Source organism: Ostrea edulis, chromosome 2 (genome assembly GCF_947568905.1).
Source record: "Ostrea edulis chromosome 2, xbOstEdul1.1, whole genome shotgun sequence".
NCBI lineage: Eukaryota > Metazoa > Mollusca > Bivalvia > Ostreida > Ostreidae > Ostrea > Ostrea edulis.
The window spans coordinates 31351736-31373008 of record NC_079165.1 but is presented as its reverse complement, the minus strand read 5'-3'; the positions used below and the strand labels follow the sequence as shown (position 1 = coordinate 31373008).

General features: G+C 34.9%; 2 protein-coding genes across 3 annotated transcripts; one reads left to right on the top strand and one right to left on the bottom strand.

Annotated features, from left to right (window-relative positions):
• Positions 1 to 7424: 7424 nt before the first annotated feature.
• Positions 7425 to 15228, bottom strand: LOC125681746 (probable 39S ribosomal protein L24, mitochondrial). Of its 2 annotated transcripts, none has more exons than XM_048921945.2 (6): positions 15147 to 15228; positions 13109 to 13374; positions 12530 to 12625; positions 11814 to 11902; positions 10969 to 11111; positions 7425 to 7625 (listed from the first exon to the last, which is right to left on the bottom strand). In XM_048921945.2, the coding sequence occupies exons 2-6, from the start codon at positions 13364 to 13366 to the stop codon at positions 7486 to 7488; spliced, it is 726 nt and encodes a 241-aa protein (XP_048777902.1). In that variant the 5' UTR covers positions 13367 to 13374; positions 15147 to 15228; the 3' UTR covers positions 7425 to 7485. The 2 variants fall into 2 exon arrangements, with proteins under 2 accessions (XP_048777902.1, XP_048777901.1); XM_048921944.2 differs by having other exon boundaries at positions 15101 to 15227.
• Positions 15229 to 17496: 2268 nt separating this feature from the next.
• On the top strand, positions 17497 to 18015 carry LOC125679874 (uncharacterized). The gene has a single exon (XM_048919329.2). The coding sequence runs from the start codon at positions 17497 to 17499 to the stop codon at positions 18013 to 18015; it is 519 nt and encodes a 172-aa protein (XP_048775286.2).
• The last annotated feature ends 3258 nt before the right edge of the window (positions 18016 to 21273 follow it).

Below are 21273 nucleotides of genomic sequence, written 5' to 3'. Positions count from 1 at the left end.
ATTTCGTACTTGTTATATATATATAAAACAGACAAGTCTTGTGCCCACTGGAGCGTAATTCAAAGTGTGCATTGTCCTGTCGATTAAAGGGACACGGTTAAAGTTCAATTCACGATCTTGGGATACATGGACTTTTATTTAGATTTGTGGCCCAATCACAGATAATTTACTCATATTAAAAATAAATTACCCCAATTCCTACAGACCCCTATAGAATTTTGAAATATTTGCATGTACCGCTCGATGTTTGCATTAAATCTGTTCTAGCTGTGAAGCACTTCATATTGACTTGGTTTGAGGGTAAAAGATTGTTTCCATTAACGTTACATCAGGGGTGTAAAAAAAAAGAATAAGGACTCCGAAAAATAATGATTGGGACTGGAAATATTTATATTCCAGATAAAATGAAGACCAGGAGTCATTATCCTATATCCCGGGGGGGGGGGGGGTGTCATTTTTCTATAACTCATGGGGAATAGTTATTTTCCCATATCCCAGGGGGAGCAGTCATTATCCTATATCCTAGGGGGAGGAGTCATTTTGCTATATCCTAGAGGGAGTAGTCATTTTCAGGTATCCCAGGGGAGGAGTCATTTTCCTATATCCCAGGGGGAGGAGTCATTTTTCGACTGTAAAACACCAATCCAACAACAAAATGCTAACGATTCTATGACCCCCGTCCCAAAGAGAAAAAAATTGAACCCCTTAGCAAGCTTACCCAACTAACATCAATGAATATTTTCCAGAATGTCACTTGATGAAATATTTCTATTTGGCATACTCTACAAAATAATATATACATTTTACTGTCGCGTTTCTCGATCACAGAATTTGCTCCTTATGCACTTCTCACATTTTAAGCACTATTAAAACCCAATCCCATTCTGAATGTTGACTGTTGATTTAAGAATAATTTCGAATTCTGAATTAGTGATATGTAGTAAAGTTCTTGTACACAATTTAGTTACCGACAAATGATTAGTGATGATCATAACAGACTTCTGGGGACCAGAATTACATGTTACTAGTCAAGAAAGACAACCACAGGAGTGGTAGACTTCGCGAGGAGATGAAATCTGTAGCAACGCGAAATGTAGTAACGACGAAAAATACAAACTCAGTTATTACATTTTGCGTCCAGTTGAAGATATAATTTTGAATATCTTTAATTTTGAATTGATACCTGCTTTAAATGAATCAAATCAAATCTGTGCTATCAATTAATGACATCAATATCGAGTTACCGTTTTCTTATTGAATTAACGATTGTCTTAAGACATCAGCGCAATTATTACATTTTGCTTCGAGATCAAAACAAAATGTAATAACGCAAATTGTAATAATTGAGTTTATTACATTTTGCGTCGTTATTACATTTTGTGTTGTTACAGAGAACTCTCGTATGCACCGGGTGTAGTTTACAAGCGGTTTTAGATCGTATATGTAAATTTGGACAGTATGAAATATGCATTTGATTTGATCAATAAACTATGTTCCAAACAAAGCACAACTGTACTAGGAATTGCAAGGTTAGTATAAAAAATCTCGATACGAACACATAACTTTGTTGACAGGAAAACGATTATAATATCAAAGGTAAACGTGATTTATGCTACAAAAACAATTCATATAGGAATTTGGTGAAAACAAATTTAACTGTAGGTCTATAAACCATAAGTAGATATCGACGCATCCTGAAACTCGCATACTTTAAATGAAATAAAAAGGAGGCAAACTCCAAATGGGTCCAAATCATTATTTTCACATGCACTTATAAAAAAGAAGAACCAGAAATATTGATTGTCCGTCGTCCATTGTTAAATTAAATGTTCAAAATGTAAACTTTGCTTTTATAGTAGTTTTCACATCATTATGCAAATGTTTCGCTTTATCACACGAAAACCTACAAAAATGAGCACAGTAAGCTTTCCTACAAACCACTATAAAAGAAAATCTTTGTATAAGGTTTTGGTCAATACTTCACACATAAAATATTTTTGTAACGACTTTATTATATTTCCGAATACCATAGGATTCAAAAGAAAGCAATTTCAATATCCAATATTTAATTTTTTTAAATAATCGATACCGATAGTACATTGTAGCTTATCCGAAGCATATTACCAGAGAGTACAGAACGATATACCAATTCATGTATTTATTTGGTTTCATACCATAAAAAGTCAATAAATGGTTTTGGGGTGTTGGTAGTCAAACAATAGCGATACTCAAAGATACATAGTGCTAGTGTGTAATTGACATAACGTCGCTGTCTATGCGTCTACGGCATCACAGACAACTGCTTCTTCCATAAAAATGGAACACAGAAATATTCATATCTTGTGATCAGTCATCCAAAAAAAAAATAAAAATATTTGGTTAAACACCACTCCGATTCTACACACAAGTACTCTAAAATTGATATTTAAAAGATGCTGGAGTTCCTCAATGATAATATCTACGTAGTCTTTGGTGATCAAGTTCTTCCAACAGGCTATTGGACTTCCCATGGACATGAACTGTGCTCCTTTTTTAGCTGACCCGTTTGATATTCTTACGAGGCAGAATTTGTTCAAAAGCTTCTACCTAAACAGAAAAAATATATTACCGGGCAGAAGATACCCAATCTTTGACATTTTTTGTATATGCAATTTTCCAAAGTATCTGCTCTTATAACTTGAGGTTTTTTCTAGTCATAATATTGTATTTATGATTTTTTATATTGTAGTTTTTAGGATTGTGGCATTTTTGTAATGTTTTATTAGTCACAATTCCTTAGCATGAATTGCAGTATTGTGTTTTTAGTTTGTTATTTTTCTAACTGTTTTATATGATTTTTTGGCAAAATACTTTGTCATTTATTAGTAATAAATGACCATTCTAATTCCTCAAACCGTGTTATGTGTTTAATTGAGTAAAAAACACCCCATCAGTTATCTATAAAATATCTTACCGTGGCCTTCAACATGACATTTAGATATATCACGACGTTTTATTCATTAACAATAATTTTCATTCATACTTTGATTCGACAAATCCCGATGAAACACCACAGGATCTTCCACATCTGCTTCATACTCGGATATTTTGTTGAACACAGATGTTAACAGCAAACTAACAACTCAACTTTATGGCTAACAGGATGACTTCAGCTTCTCCATCGTCAACTTCCCATTTTTATGTAGCAATATTCCATTATCACCTGTATGTGGTATGCATGTCTCTCAAATGATTCGATACGCAAGAGCATATTCTGCGTATGACAGTTTTTAAATCGATGCAGGTTACTGTCAAATATGTTGATGTTACAGTTAGCTTTTCGCAAGTTTTATGGCCGTTATGATGGTATAATTTGCTAGTACAAGCAACTGGGTCGAATGCTATCTGACGTGTTTCATACCAATTTGTAGGCCGTCCTTTACATACTAATTTTGACTACGGATTATTTCGTTTACCTCATAAAGATATAGGGCTCACAGTGGGTGTAAACGGTGAACAGGAGATGTTTAATCCTCCTAGACACCTGATCCCACCTCTGGCCTGTCCAGGGGTCCGTGTTTGCCCAACTCTCACTTTTGTATTCTTTACAGGAATTATAAGATCGATCACTGTTCGTTATCTTCATTTTTTCATAGTTAAACATAAGTTATTTCATGCTTGTATTTTACGTCTGAAAATAGCAAAGCCTTGGGAAAAAGGTTGAAACAGCTAAAATAGTAACAAAAGCTCTGCAAGGTGGGGCATATACTTTTGCAAGTAGTGTCTACAAGCTTTTTCTACGAAGTCCCATAGTGATCTTGGCTTTCAACCTCAAAACAGATAGGGTTCTTCCTCTTTTGATAACAAAGCTACATGTGAAGTATCGTATCAATCGATGAAAAAATGTGGCTTATAGAGTGTCTATCAGTTCGGTGTTACAGACACACTAACATTATAACAGACATACTCACCCACACAAAAACGGTTCCTTTACAATATCCCCTTTCGCAATGAATTGCAAGGGGATCATAAAGTTACAATGGGCTTAATTTTGAAAATGCCATAGAACTTGATCTATATCATCATTATGAGGCAATATACTTTGGATATTTTTTTCAACGAGTTCGGAGGACATTATCTTTGACCTAAAAGAATCATTTAGTAACTATAAAAGAATGGAACCACATACGTAAGCAAAGTGCACCCCCTCCTCAATGTAGAAATTATTCCATTAGTGACTTTTTTAATACATGTATTAGAACTGTTTTCGCTAATTCACTTTAAAATGATTTTCATGACCATTCAAATTAAGGAAAAGGGTTTCAAATGAACAGAAATTTTGCATTGCATCGTGTATTATTATTCCGTATCTAGAGTAGTTTACAATCAAAACAAGGGTAACACGATTAATATACGTAATGGAACTACTCACAACTGCTGTTACTATGTCATGCCAACTCAAATGTTGTCACTTATTAAGTCTCCAAAACGAAGATAGGAGACTTACTGTTTTTGTTCGATTCTAATTATTCTTCTTTCTAGCGCCTAAAAATGTCCGCAGCTTTTCTCCGTAACCCTTTGATGAAAGTATTAGATATTCAAGGATATGAAGTTACAGTGAAACTTCTCCAAACCGGCCCCTCAGAAAACCGTTTCTCCCTGAATACCGGCCGATTTTCAAAGTCCCGGCAGAAATATTAACATTTCCTTACAAAGAAAGTCTTATAAAACCGGTCACCCCTGAAAACCGGACATCGGAAAAAATGACCGGTTTGGAGGGTTGGCCGGTTAACCGAGAATTTAGCATTTGGAGCCATTTTATCTCAATATTCACAAAGTAGGTACTGTTCCCTTTCTTCTGGTGGTCTATGATCAATTATCGGCGGAGATCAAATTAGTCCGCTTGTACATTGTACCTACAGGTAATTATACATGTGTAATTAATAAGAAATATTCTCACTGAAGTCATCTAAACTGAAAATCTACAACAGGATTTCGATGCACAAAAACACTGAGGCCTATTGGAATTCCTCTTACCTATAAAAACTCTGTCCACACACATCGTTTATATCATTAACAAATTTGTTTTGACGTTTTTGAAAAGTACAGTAGTAAATAAAAATTTGTTATTTGAATATTTCTTGAGAATTTTAAGTCTATTGAAAGAAAATTAAGTTATCTTTTTAAAATAATTATCATTAACAGTCATGGGTTTGTTTTCTTTATTACATGTAACTACTGCTTATATCCATACAATAGAATGGTGCAACAATATGGCGTTTGATATTGTATTCATTCAATATGTTCCTAACTGGTTTTTTTTTTTTTTTTTTTTACATTTTGTACAGATTTGGAAGGGTCACTTGGATTAGCTAAGTGTCAACTAACACCCTTGACTGCACAGGTAAACAATAGAAATCAAAGAGGCCCCTTGTGTTTTTCACACCTCCGGTCGATAATTTTCCACCTGGCCGGTCCATCAGTCAATTTGCACACCTGGACAATCTTGTCACCCTCTGGCCAAACTTTTCTTGTCTTCAAAAAGTGGCCGACATGATAAGGGTAAATTACACATGCTTGTTCACAAATTACTTTAAAAAGTGGCCGATGTCCGGTTTTCAGGGGTGGCCGGTTTTGTAAGACTTTCTTTGTAAGGAAATGTTAAGATTTCTGCCGGGACTTTGAAAATCGGTCGATATTTAGGGAGAACCGGTTTTCTGAGGGGCCGATTTGGAGAAATTTTACTGTACATCTATATATATACCAAGTTTGACCCGCCCTAGAGATTTTCTTGGAGATTTGCAGTTATAGAGAAGATTTTTGAAAATTGGTTAATTTTTGGCAGAATTGGTTAATTTTTGGCAGATTTTGCCCCGTCCCTATGGTTCCGGAAGGGGGGGGGGGGGCAGGAGTCCTGAAATTTACAATTTATGTCGCCCTTGTCCAAAAGATGCTTCATACCAAATTTAAAAAAATTGGAATAGTAGTTATCAAAAAGGAGTTAAAAGTGTTCAATTGTCAACACATCTAATCACTTTCCATATTGGCTCTACCCTAATACCAAAACCCCTACCCCCTAGGATCATGAAATTTACAATTTTGGTAAAGGGCTACCTGCTCATTCTAGATATCTCTTTACTTTCAATTTAGTATCAATAGCATTAAAGATGTATTTAAATAGTTAAACATAAATACTATATACTAAGTTTGGCCCCACCCTAGAGTCAAAAACCTCTACCCAGGGATGATGAAAATTACAAATTTGGTAAAGCTGTTCCTGCTCTACATCGCTATGCATTTAGTTTTTCTTACAGATGTGCAGTTGTAAAGATTTTTGAAAATTGGTTAATTTTTGGCACTTATTGCCCTGCCCCTAAAGCCCAGGAGTTCATGAGTCCTGAAATTTACGTCTCACTGGTCCCAAAGATGCTTAATACCTTTGAAAAAAATTAGAATGGTAGTTATTAAGAAGTTAAAAATGTTCAACTGTCAATGCACAATGGACGTCGCATGACAACAAACTCGGATCAAATGAGTAACGAAAGGATGATGGGATCTACAAATTAGTATCTAGGTCAAGAGACTCCAGTGACCTTGACCTCTTACCTTGAACATATATAAACTGATAAAACTTCAGAACCAGGTTTGATAGGGAACTGGGTCTTCAGAAATGATGAGAGGATGATGGGACCTACAAACTTGGATCAAGGTCACGTGATGCCAGTTTTACTAAAGAAAACAAAGGGATTTTTCGAAAATTACCAAAAGCAAGGTCTTTGCGATCTAGATTTTTAAATAAAATTAAAATTGGCATGCATTTTGTGCAAGGGAGTTATTAATGTGGGAGAAAATGGTAGTACTCAGAAAATGTCCACTTTTATACAGCCCATACTTCATTTGGGAGACTTTATAATCAGTAGATTATAATCGTATCTTGTCCTTAACAGTTTTTTAATTATTAGGTTTTAATTTTTATCAAATAAATTTTGCTGGTCTTTTTAAAAATTTTAATATTTAGTTTTCCCTTATTGACTTCTATAATATTGTGTCAGCAGATGATCTAGTGTTCTTCCTATCATCATTGGGCAATACAATAACATTGTTACAAGTGGTTTTGAGTAAGCTGTCTTGAATTTCTCAAAAAAAACTCAAACTTAAGTTTGAGATTTCTTTTATTTGAGCAATTAAAATTGGAGCACAATCTCAGACTTAAGTCCAACCTTCATCATAAGTTTCTTTCGAGAAATCCAGGCCTGTGCACCACACTACGATCAAACAGAAACCCAACACATCTCATTTACTACTCGGCATTATTTACCCTAGAAGCAGAGTTTGAAAAGACTACACTTTTAATAATATCGTTATAAACATGGATCATTCATAATATACCCACTGCAGGCCATTCATCCCAACTGAATTTAACCCTCAATGAAAACAAGGATAAATTGTGTGTTTTCCCCCAATTTATTGTGTATTTGAATATGTTGCACTTCTTCTTAGTACTGTTTAGTACCAGAATGTTGGTCTATATTTACGTTCCTCCTTTATATCCATCTGATCCATTATATCCTGTTCAAATGTTTTTAATTTGGGTTCGAATGTCACTTTGTTCACTAAATCTTTGACTGTGTCTTTATCTTTGTTGGCTGCAAAAGAAAATACACTCTTACACACTACATAGTATCTCACTGACTGCAATTTGACAAGAAATACACCAGAATGCACAAAGAATTTTATACTTTATGTCACAAAGAGTTATTTTTTCCTGAAGACTTTGTATATGTGTATAGGATGTGCATTATTATGATGTGGGATGTTTCGTTTTTTAAATATGAATGAATAATTCTTATAGCTGTGTTTTAATAATCACACTGTTTAAGGAAACCAAAATAATCCATGGCTAAGAGCAAAATTTTGAATTGGTCCTAAATTCTTGACACCTCAGACCTTGATAAAAATGATTTTGTCAATTTGTGTATGATTTTCTTGTCACATATTTACAGTGATTTTCTTTTTTTGTTCAGGAATTGTATCTGGTTATCATCAACAGGGTTTTGTTATCGCATATGTGATAAAACAAGCTCCTCCCACCTTGTTATCACATGGGCGGTACTAACATCAGAAATACACAATAGAAACAAGACAGGGATAATCAGTTTTCGGGAAGTTACTTTTGCTGTTTTACGGGTAAAGCGTGCGCCGATCAATGTCTGGGGCATTGAAACAGACGAGAAATGTTATGTAACAAATACATGTATAAACATACCTGTGACCGTTTTTTCAGTCAGTAGTGTTAAATAGTTTTTCTCTCTCTCCCCCCTCTCTCTCTCATTTTATAGAGTTTGCTAATGCAAGTCTTTAATCCTTTTCCCACTTTAATATTTGTGTTATACAGCCACCAATATGTGATAGATACTGCCAGGGATAATCAGTTTTTGTTAAGTTAGTTTTGCTGTTTTACAGGTAAAGCGTGCGCCCATTGATAATGGGCGTTGAAGCAGACAGGAATTGTTATGTAACAGAATTACACATATCTGTGACCGTTTTTTTCAGTCAGTAATGTTAAATACCCCTCTCTCTCATTTTATAAAGAGTTTGCTAATGCAAGTCTTTAATCCTTTTCCTACTTTAATATTTGTGTTATACATGTTTTCTTAAAACATTTGTACAAATACATATATAGAATTAAAATTCCTGAAAAATTATTTATGAAGCCACCAATATGTGATTGATACTGACAGGGATAGTAAATTTTCTGTTTTACGGGTAAAGTGTATTAAATTTTATATACACATGTGTAGTCTGACGATGGTATATGACAATCTACCATTGTATTGAATGTATGGTTCAATAAATGTAAAATGAGAAGCTTTTGAAGTATGTGACAAGTTGGTCATCTTCTAGCATCCGAGTAAAATTCACATTATCAAAGAGATGGGCGGTCCTTCTCTCACTTGTGCGCTCCGCGCACTCGTGACAGAAGGACCGCCCATCTACCGTATTTTGCCGAATATAATACGCAGTGGTATTTTATACGCACCCCCCACTTTGAGCCTAAAAGTTGGTGAAAAAACGCACTTCGGGTGTATTATACGCAGCAAAAATTTTGACCAAGCGGTAATCTTGATTTTATACTTTGTGGTAATTTTCACTTAATATTTTTGCAGAAATAATGAATTCTAAACAAAGCACAATAATTTGCAAACTTTTTGAGATGAGGTCTACATCGCAGTAATCTTCAATGACTGAATGAGAATCTTCAGGGAAATATCAACCCAGACAAGCCTGTTCATTTCAGCAAAGCACGAGATTTTGTAGCATTAAAGTCTTAACTGACTCGATATTTCCTTTGTTGAATTTGTATTTCTGCAAGGTTGAAGCCCTCAAAGTCCGATCCATTATCGCTATCATCATTAAAAAACTGAAATACTTCACATTCGCCATTTTACTTCAATTCAAAATATTTCCCCTAACATTAAGCCTCTGTATTTGTCATTGTATTGTAATAAAAAGTCTATAAAGTTTCCTAACGTATAAAGTAACCAATCAGAAACATTTTTACAAGTTTATTTTGGGTTGTCACACAACCTTGACGAATGGAAATCCCCCAAAGTCACTCAGGTATGTAAAACGACCATAGTTGCGCTCAGCAATGGCGGCCCGATAAACACAACGCGACAAAAGTCGCGCGTAGCAGTCTAAGGGTTAAAATCAATCAAATAGCCGATGTTATAAAAATAAAATTACACAATTAAACTATCGCTTATTTTACTGTAATCAACACACCATGGTAGGTACAAAGGTGCAAATTATCAACTCCTCGTTAACTATGATGACTATGATCAAAGGCATTAAAGGGACTGGTTCACGATTTTTGATAAAAATATTTTTCATTTTTGATGTTAAACATTAGAAATATAGCTCATTTAATGTTGACAGCCAAAATTTTGACCTTCTGAATGCAAGAATAAACGTAATATTTTAGCCTTAAATATGTGTTATGTAAACAAAGACTCGAGTCTTTTTATGTAAACAAACAAACAAGTGAAATATTGATTTTGCAATATAATGCATCTTAATTTGCATAGTAACAAATTTTAACTTTTAGATGACACATTTCACCCCAAAAATGCTTGAAATGTGAAAGATATAATAATACTTAGATCGATATCCATTTCTTTTGAAAATTTCGTAAACAATAGCATACCGCAATCTTTGTTTACAAAACAAATAATAAACTCTCTAAAATGAGCTTCTGTGATAATGTATAACCTTAATTTTCATGTAAAATCTTTCAAACACATTAGACAGTAGATTTTGATCATTAAAAGTGAAAAACAAAATTTTGGGTAAAATCGTGAGTCAGTCCCTTTAATGGGTTCTCTAAATAATTAGTGTTCCGTCTGTAAAAATAATGCACGTGACAAGGCATTATTGTGTACATATGCTTTAGATAATGGCGGCATGCGATGTGATGAATAGTCAGATCCAATGCAATTTAATTGGCCGTTTCATGATAATGGAATTATTTAGATATTGTAAGTATCACATTTTCTGCAATTTTCCGTTTCTGTAGTAATTTTCTTGAGGTTGAATTTTCTAGCTATTAAATAGGTGAACGTGAAAAGACATACAGTATCCGAAGCCTTGGTCTTTGAGTGAAATATTACACTACTAAACGCCGAGTTTCATCCGGAAAAAAGGGTCAAAAACCTATTGTGGTATATAATATGCACCCCTTTCTGGCACAAAAAAATTCTCTAAAAAAAGTGCGTATTATATTCGGCAAAATACGGTATTTGATAATGTGAATATTACTCGGATGCTAGAAGATAACCATTACTTATCATCTGCTATTTTACATACAAATGGCAGCAAAAAGATGAAATACTCAAATTTAATGTTACAATTTTTGTCATTTGGTACTCAATTTAAAAAAAAAAAATAACATGGAGATTGGTGACCCCTTTTCAACACTCCTAGTCATACCAGCATATGAATTTATAGCAATCTCATCTCCAATTGTCTTCTGATCCTCGTTCACAGGAATGGGAATTATACGGCCAGTTTTCTTTGAGACACGAACTCTAGATCCATCCTGTAGATATCTCCACACAATGTCTGTTGGTGACCTATCACAAAAATAATATCAATGAGATATATTTCAGATTCATTAACTTTTCAAGCTTTTCTGTGAAAAGCTTAAAAAAAAAAACCTCTTTGATTAATAAGGACAATGTGGAATGAAGCATTGTGGAGATGGTGATCTTTTATTAAATTGGTTCTCAGTGAATTTCTAACTAGTGCTGTTATATACACAATGTTGTGCTGTGGATGGAATCTCTGACACAGTTCAACTCCATGCTCTACCCCATGCTCAACAGAAAGTTGGTATGCCATACATTTAGTAACTAATACTGTTGCACACAGACACCAAACTTGTGGCCAACAACCCCATATATAGATGTACAGTTTCTATATACATGTACATTGCACAATTGAAAGTTTTGCAACAAGTCTGATGCCTGCAAGACAATTGAGAGGGATACCGTAACTAAGAGTCAAGCTTGGCTAGAATTGAACCTCCTGGCATGTTAGTCCAATTGTCTAATGACCAAGCTAATATACTGAATAACCTGTCACTCACAGGCAACTGGAATTGAGTCTGAGAAGTTCATATTTCTCCATAACTCAAGACTGATAAAGTTTATACCTTGTTTCTGGGTGTTAAGTTGATGAGAGTCAATGACTCATTGGACACCAGTGTATCGCAGATTACAGGTACAAAGTTGGCTATGCAAAATCATAAGGTCACAATCTGAATTAATACGTACTTGTCCGTGGGGTCAACTAATTTGATCTCATCAGGAATTTTCAGTGGGATTTGTCTGCTGATGGGGATATCATTTATCAATTCATATCTCTACAACAGTAAGCACATGTTTTCACTGTAATTCACAAAGTATAGTTACAGCCTTCTTCTTATTGGGCATTACTAGCTTCTTTAATTCACACAATGTCATACTTAAAGCACTGTATACTTATGTAATTGAAATTTTATAATGATATTTTTGTCTTTTAATCAAGGTAAATCAATTTTTTCTCCTCAAAGAATTGTAATTTATTTTCATATACTTTACCTGTGTTTTTATACAATATCAAAATAAATAAACATCTTCCTTTGCAAACTTTTACATAAAAACTTATTGCCATAGAAACTACAAAATCGCAGCATCTTTATTACTATCATATAAGTGAGAACATTAAACCGAACTATTTGATTTTCATTAACTTATGTAACACTGAAATATTTCAGAACTAAAAGTAATTTTCACTCCTTCTATATGATATAAATGATTTGTTGAGTTTTAACTCGCACGACAAAGCAGAAGACATTAGAGGCATACTTTATCTGAATCCCTGTATATTCATATAAAACCTCTATGATAATGATTTTCTTATTCCGAGCATGAACGTTTAACAAACTATTTCCTTCCATCAACATATGAAAATTGATCTATTAAGTTATTAACACAGCTCAGAAACTTACCACATTGATGTTTTCCACAACCACTTCATTGACATCTCTATACACATGGGCCACACTTCCAATCTTACCCCGGTCTTTACCGACCATACACATAACCTGAGACAGAAAGACAATGGAAATCATTCCTGACAAGTAAAAAATAAGTACATACACAAATTAAAGCAATACATATTATACAGGAGAAAAATAAACAAAGATTGATCTCCTCAAAGTTTTATCTAGTTTATACATGTACGAAGACACTAAAGATGTTTGAGTGCGATTAATAATCCTTTTAGAACCATCACTGACAGAGGTGCTAATCTTAGCCCTTGACCTTGTTCGAATGACCTTGATTCATAGTTTGATATGTCACACCTTCTATACATATTTACTTTACTTCAAAAACATTATGATTCTGTCTCTTCACTTGACACCAAGTGGTGATATTAACTTAATGGAGCTTTAGTACAGGTGAATTAAATAGCATATCCTCCTTACCAACACATTCAGGCTATGGATACAAGCCTTGGAAATTTCATTTAAAGTTTTTGCAACAATCGATTCAATTGCAGGGAATACATAAAAAAATTAACTTACCATGTCTTTTTCAAAAATATAGGGTTCATAGTATGGCAGAATGTAATCTTCTGGTTTCTTCCTGTAGTGGAATATCCTATTTAAACTCAGCTCTATTGGGTGTGTGGGTCCAAATTTAGTAAAATGCCAATCTTTGTTCCATTCTTTCCAGCCCCTTAGTGGTTTGTACCGGCCTTGTCCAATTGTCTGTCTGACCAGTCGATGTACAAATCTGTCCCAATAGTCTGTTCGTCTAAGTAAAGTTGTGGTTAGCCTCATCTTGACTACTGCAAAAAAAGTCAAGGAAATATTAAAGCACTACATATACTTACAAAATCATATAAATAGTAACAACTACAAACTGTCAAAGTATGTCCACATTACACAAATCTATTCAATGTTTCATTTATTAAAAAAAGTGAAGTGTAAATAATGGTACAAAATCTTTAAACTAAACTATGCAATATCTATCTAACTGTCTGTCTGTCTATCTGCAATTTCTAATCAAACTTTTTTCGGAAATCAAAATGTCATATTCATTATATTACAAAACTATCTTCAGACAACTTTAAATAAGACAATAGACTGCTCCACTGCAATGCTTACAGTCAGAGACACCTTACATTAACCATCAAGCATGTTATCTAATGAAAGTATACTTTTGCTTGGAATATTCATGAGAACTATCAGCCGGTCAGATTGTGCCATACAGACAATAATGGCTATTTAGGCAGTTCCCCGTAATTCGTAAACAAGTTGCAGTAATCTCTCTCCCACAAAGTTTATTCAACACTATAAAATTGTATATTCTCACACAAGGAATTTTAAACTTTTGCAATAATGCCTAATCTATTCCGTTCATACAAACAACAAAATGTATGATATAAAATACACCCAAATTAAATTATTCTGATTTATGTATGAATAGGAATGGGTACAATTTAAATAGTTTTCAATATGGTTTACTTAATTAATGCGAGGAATATAACACCAGTTGACGAAAATGGTGCATTGTGACGTCACATCTAGCTGCAATGTGGATTTTTTCAAACCAAAAATCGTAGCCATTTTCCTTGAATTGTGAACACCGACGATTTCATAGGCAATGCACTGATTGGATAAAATAAAGTTCACATGAACATGACCCCCTAGTCAGATTATGTCAGATCTTCTTACGCAGAGTATATGACGCTGATCTAAGAAGTCTGATTCTAATTCGATTGAAGAGAGCAACAAATAACAACTCTGTATAGGGGATTCACATTATGAATCTGTGACCTACTCGAAAATATGTCTTGTTTGATCATGCTGATGGTAGTCAGAAGGCAAGATGGTGAGAATGCCTGGTCTTGCGCAAAGATGGTAGAAGTCAATAACAATTTCATTGTTTACAATTTTTTATACCGGTAGTCGGTTAAAAAGCTCTACGGAGCTTGTGTTTGATTTGTTGAATGTATATAGTGCCGACTTTAAATAAAATTTACTTTACTAGTCTTTATATTGTGTGCAGAATCTGGCATGTCTATGACAATGTCATTTGTGCATGTGTAAAAGAACATTCTAGTAACAAATTACATGTACAATTGAACACATATATTAAATACCATTGATCTATGAACCCTTCTGCTTCAAAGATAAAAATATCATTTTTAATGGGACCATTAAGTTCGTGATACATATATTCAGATATACAGAATGGCCTTCAGTGTTTAACTTTATCTGTTACATCTTTATATAATATCGTATAAATTCTGGGCACTATTTCTGTACAATAAATATGTTCAATTATTTCTTTGTGATTAAAACATAGATGTGCTATAGCTCAAAGATCAGAAACCAAACATCCGAGCATTCCTAGGTTCTTAGACACTACAGTGGAACCGAATATCATGCGTTACTTTACTAATTACTAGCTGACTAGAATGTCAATTACATACGAGAACATATAGGGCCATTGTCATCGACTGATTGAAGCATGAAGTTTAGCATAACCATGAATCATATCTAACCCACCTATGTAGTCTGGTAATAGTAAGAATAAGCTAGAAAAATATCTCACTTCACTTGTCAATCAAGGGAACACATGTAGGAAATCCAATACATACACTAAATACGGAATGCACACGTTGCGGGCAATGCGATCCGGATATGTTAAAGAAAATGATAGCTTACTCTCCCTATATTTATGACGCACAAACTCTTCTTTTCAGAGTACAAAAATATGCATCACCGCATTTATCCAATGTGTTTATCAAATATTGGTGAGATACATTACTGCAGTTGGTGCACAGTACGACAAACTGTCAAACATATAGGCCTACTCTTAGTTTTCCTACACCACAGGGGGCTTGTGACCAATGCTAGTATCACATTTACTCAGTAATTTAGCGTGGTGTTTTACAGTCATATAATACTTATGGTTGTTTGTAAACAAAAATTAACATGGTTTAAAAAGTTCTGATTCTGCAGACTAAGTTGAAGAAAAAAGAAACGGTTTATAATAATGCATCGACTTTATATGATTTAAAATTTGGGTTTTCTTTTATTTGAGCATTCAAAATGTGAACGAGTAAAATTCCAGATCTACTTAAGCCCCCCCCCCCCTTCCCATGACAGAATTTTTTTTTTAAACATAAATTTAAAAAAAGTTCATTTATGGCAATACTTCACAATTTTCTGGCGTGGGTTTCTGAAGAAAATAAATATGTCGAAATTTGGACTGCAAGTTAACTCACATTTTGACTGATCATATAAACTCATTAAAAGATAACTTAAAAAAGGGAAAAAAGTAACTGCACTATAATCCCATCTAAGATACTGACAACCACAATTATTTTATTGAAATAGATTCTGCTATTAAAATTGACATACAAATGAACGAGGGCTATTTGAAAAAGTTCCGATGAGATTGTATTATATAATGCAAGGTGAAGATAACGAACAGTGATCAATCTCATAACTCCTATAAGCAATACAAAATAGATAGTTGGGCAAACACGGACCCTTGGACACACCAGGGGTGGGATCAGGTGCCTAGGAGGAGTAAGCATCCCCTGTTGACCTGTCACACCCGCCGTGAGCCCTATATCCTGATCTCGAAGACAATAAAATTTTGTATACTTTGAGAAGATTCCAATAACTACGTAAATATTTTAAAAATTATATAACCGACTGAATGTTTGAATGCTCCATGTTTTTTTGTTTTTTTTTTTGTTTTTTTTTTTTTGTTTTTTTGTTTTTGTTTGTTTGTTGTTGTTGTTGTGCGTTTTCATAAAAAAGGCATTTGATATTTTGATTCAAAGCACTTTTTTCAGGGCGTAAAAACTCATGATATTTAATATCAGCCACAACATTAATGAAACGATATTGTGAAAGTCTTAATTTAGGGTAAAGAATGTTATCGCTTTATAATCGTTCATTATGAATGGTAGGCAAGCTACCAAATGAATAAATAAATATAAAAATAAAAATGGTACTGTCCTGCGATGTCTTGGAGCATGTATATCTAAATCTAATTTAAATACTTACCACGGATTTCTTCAGTGGTTATTGTGACATCTCTAATAGTCCTCTTACATTCAATCAACCGCTTTCTATTAAAATGATTTCTACATCTGTTAAATGAATACAGTTTTTCTTTGTGAATCATATATATATTTCTACATCTTTCGTCAAGCCAAGGCTTGTCCCTGATGACATCTTTACTTCTTTGTTTATCATATATACAATGTCTACAAAAGGGCACAAAACCTCATTCAAACAATGTGTAAATTTAGAAATTTAAAGATATGTACACCATCTTCCACAGAACATACAACTTAACTCATGTAGTACATTTTGTAAATCAACTCTCATTTCAGATAATAGATATACATATATCCAATAGTATATAAAAACCTATTATTACATGTACCTTTGGAATCCTGAATATTCTGATCCAGAAATTTTTCCGTACATTTATCAAAAGAAAGATATATTGGGGCGTGATCAGACCATTCATTAAAATCAAGTACTGTAAAATCAGCTACAGATCCATGCTATTCATAATCAACTACCACAACGAAAGAAAATACTCGCGGTGTGTTGACAACGTCCTGCTACTGTGACAACATCTGAAAATATCCTTGTGACTTTGGCAGACCCCCCACTTGGTCGTCTGGGTGCTGAATCTTCCATCAGTGGCCCGGTGTGAAGAAGTGTTATAGAGTAGAAATAACACCATGCTATTCATGATGAGGAGTTTGGAGGACTTCGGAACACAGAATATGACAATACTGTGCTGGATTCCAACATTCCAGGCATGTAGTCCCTCCTAATGCAAAAGCTGTGCCAAGACCACACCGGAACTGCCAACATCCCAAGAAGAGATCGACACCTAGGGAACATAGGGCAGAACTTTGGCCGGGAAAATGCTTCTACTCTGTGAGAATATCGATCCTCAAGGGGACCGTATACTAGTGTTTGCTACCGATGCCAATTTGGTGAAACTATGCGCTTCAGAGATGATGTTTAGTGATGGGACATTTCATTCCTGCTCGACATTGTTCACTCAACTGTACATTCTCTATGCTAAAGTAAATGGAACTGTATTTCCTCTTGTGTTTGGATTGCTGTCAAACAAGACTGAGGACACGTACGAGCGCTTCTCTACTCTCCTGAAGAATGCAGTCCATGAGAGACCGTCTATGCTGACACCAGGACATTGGATCCTGGATTCCGAAGTTGCCGCTCATAACGCAATCCGAGCCAGTTTTCTGCTAACTTCCACCAAGGGATGCTTCTTTCACTACACACAGCGCAAATGGAGGAAAGTTCAATCCACTGGACTGGAGGTTACGTTTAGAGAGGATGAATATTTCCATCAACTTGTAAGGAGAGCGACTGTTGTTCCCTTGGTACCCGAAAACATCGTGGAGAATGTGCTGTGATTTAAGGACTACGTAACCGAGATCTGGGTTGAAGGCCACCTCCGCCACTGGACTCACTTAACAATCAACCAACGTAGTGGAGGGATGGCATAACAAATTGAATGTTATGTGTCGACGACCTCATCCAAATATCTTCTTCTTCATCCAGATAATCCAAAGAGCGCAGGCTTCTAATGAGGCCAAAATGATTCCACTTGATAGCAGAGGTATAGTAAGACATAGGAAAAGGAAATACCAGCAGCTGGACCAGCGCATTCAGCAGGTGAAGGACAGACTTCGTCAGAACAACATCGGAGTGATGGAGTATACGTCTCCCACCTACTCCATCTACAGTGATATCATCAGGGCATACTGTGAATGTGTGAAATGTAAAAATCTACTAAAATTGGTACACATGTGTGAAATATTATCAATTAGACATTAGACTAATATCAATTGAAGTGATTTCAATACAATTCAATTGTAAATCACACACATATTGTATCATTAATAATGAAAGTATGTTTCTGAAACTCTAAGCTACTTTAAGCAATTTATGAACTGAATAAAACATGAAAAATATTCCTAGTTCTTTATTCCAACTAATGACCAATTTTTCATGCTACACGTATGCTCAGAAAATGGAGAATATTCAGGTGATGTGTCGCAACTTTATTTCCATCATTATGATTTCATGGAATCAGTTTCTTAACATAATTCCGACAAGAAATTTTTTTCTTCAAGAAATAAAAAGAAATTTCAAATGATTTAATATCATTGTGATTACCTTAAATCAGTTAGCAAAGTCATGCTTACATATTTACCTGTAAAAACAGAACACCATCCCCACCAAGCCAAAACAGTTTACCTATACAAATTTTAGCTAATTAGGACGACAGCGTTCGAACAGTCCTCGTATATGCTTTTAGTCATATGTCCTTTGTGTACATTTGGGCGCCGGAGAAGGGTGTTCGGTTTTTAAGCGATCCACACATCATCTTTTGATATATTTTGCATCTGTGTACATGTTTTATCACCTGATTGCATCTAGTTAGATATTAAATAAATTAGATATCAATATAGAAAGGAGGTAACACTATTTCATGAGAGGCTTTACATATTGTAGGGTCATTATTCATCAAATCACAGTGTATTTGGGAGTTTTTAATCTTTAGTGTATGTATAGATATGTAGGCGCTCATTTTCGAGTTAGAAACAATCGTCAGTACATTTGTCGTCAAATGGAAATAGGTTGGCTGTACATTGAATATTATTTTTACGTCCCTCTTGAGAATTTTTCACTCACATGGAGACTTCACCATTGCCGGTGAAGGGCTGCAGAATTTAGGCCTATGCTCGGCGCTTACGGCCTTTGAGCAGGAATGAATCTTTATCGTGCCACACCTGCTGTGAAACGGGACCTCGGTTTTTGCGGTCTCATCCGAAGGACCGCCCCATTTAGTCGCCTCTTACGACAAGCAAGGGGTACTGAGGACCAATTCTAATCCGGATCCTCACGGGATTAAATGGAAATATGAAACAGAGAGAACAATAGAGAAACCCAGAGTAGAAGGTTGGTAGACAATGAAAAAAAATTAATGAGAAATTTCGGTAATGTTATCTATATATATTGTGTGATCTATCGAAAATAGAAACAGATGAATTCTACCTATTACAATAGGATTAATATTACGATTTCAGGTAAGTTGTCTAAAATATAATCATTATTAATTGTAATACTTCTAGTTACTAAGAAATCATATGTCTAAATATTTATCTGTTGCATACTAAGCCACACGAAGCAATGTTAATATTATCTTCACTTTAAGAATTTTACATCTTTCGACTTTCCCTTAATAAATCTTCGTTAAAAGTTGCTGAAAGAAAACGTAAAAGTGTCTGTCACTCCCTCTTTTGCAAAGTATATTCTAGTCACTTCGGTACTTTGTCAGCACTCCAATGGCAACTGACTAAAACGTCACCATTTGGGAAAGAGCGATAGCAGCAGACATTTCAAAGGCGTTTGTCGAACGAAGAGAATTTCAACTCTTATGACGTATTGTCAGGGGCGGATCCAGGAATTGTGGTTACGGGGGGCGCCTCTTTATGAGGCAGTGGGTGCAAGGAGAAGCCCTGGTGGGGTCCAGGGGGTGAAGCCCCCGGAAGCTCCTGGATTTTACAGATTTTATGGGGCTTGAAATATTTCTCCTATTAAGTCATTTGTACTATTTTCTGTCATTTTAATAAGGTGAAATTAATAAAATGACCCAAATTTTAAGGGTTTTTTGGAAAAAATTAAGTTCTCCCAATAAAGTAATTCAAGAAATCAAAGGATTTTGCCATTTATTTCCCCGGGAGTGGAAGAAATTATTGCTACTTTTATCGTTTAGGACATTTTCCGAAACAAGACACAGCGATTTACCTTAAATTTGAAAATTTTAGAGGGATGCGCCCCCTCTAAATCCGCCACTGATTGTTGAACTCTACCCTACACTAACCATGCCTTCTACGAGGGGTTAGAGTGGGTAGCAATATGGCGAACTTGTAATGATACTGCGCATGTGTCAGTTTTCAAGCGAAGGATGTGATTGACAGGAGTATTAAACATGGGAGTAAGAATTTACTCTACTAAGTAAGTACGTATTCGAGAGTACGAATCGAAGTCGCCCTCTTACAAAACGTCTATATTCCGGAAAGGCCTTCATCATGGACGTTTATGTGTGTATTTAAAATGACCTTATTTATTACTAAGAAAACAATAGTACATATAGATATGTCCTGAGAATTCTTTCGGTTTGAAATATATATTGCAACAAATTTTTCATTTGGTAAATTTAAGGAATAATGACTGGTTGCCGACCTCATATAGATCAGGTGAAGAATAATGATCGAGAGGGAGATAAATACAGAAATAAACAAGATATGTCCCACGAATCATTATCAAACATGGTACTGTAATATTACAGAGTCTTGTACCTCGGGTAATCCATATGCTTCTTCCGCGTAGCCGCAAGACAGACGGTAAATCACTACTTGTGTACTAGTACATAACATGTATATGGTGAACATGAAAACACCCGGGTCAGTTAATATATCCGGGACAAGAAATCCACCAAGTTATCGAAATGACTATAAATGTGCACGAACGAATTTCTGTCTATACGCACCAGACTGTTGGCGACTTTTAAATGACTGATAACCAGGAGCAATCACTCGTCCGTGTGAGCGACTCTTTTTGTCCATCTAAATGACTTCAAACCTTTAATTTAATATATCCGA

What these genes read in the sequence shown, in the direction of transcription:
- LOC125681746 (XM_048921945.2), bottom strand. Translation starts at nt 13,366, where the DNA reads ATGAGGCTAACCACAACTTTACTTAGACGAACAGACTATTGGGACAGA. An exon ending in TTGTGGAAAACATCAATGTG is followed by an intron (nt 11,903 to 12,529) that starts GTAAGTTTCTGA and finishes TTACTGTTGTAG; the next exon opens with AGATATGAATTGATAAATGA. An exon ending in TTAGTTGACCCCACGGACAA is followed by an intron (nt 11,112 to 11,813) that starts GTACGTATTAAT and finishes TTTTTGTGATAG; the next exon opens with GTCACCAACAGACATTGTGT.
- LOC125679874 (XM_048919329.2), top strand. Translation starts at nt 17,497, where the DNA reads ATGCTTCTACTCTGTGAGAATATCGATCCTCAAGGGGACCGTATACTA.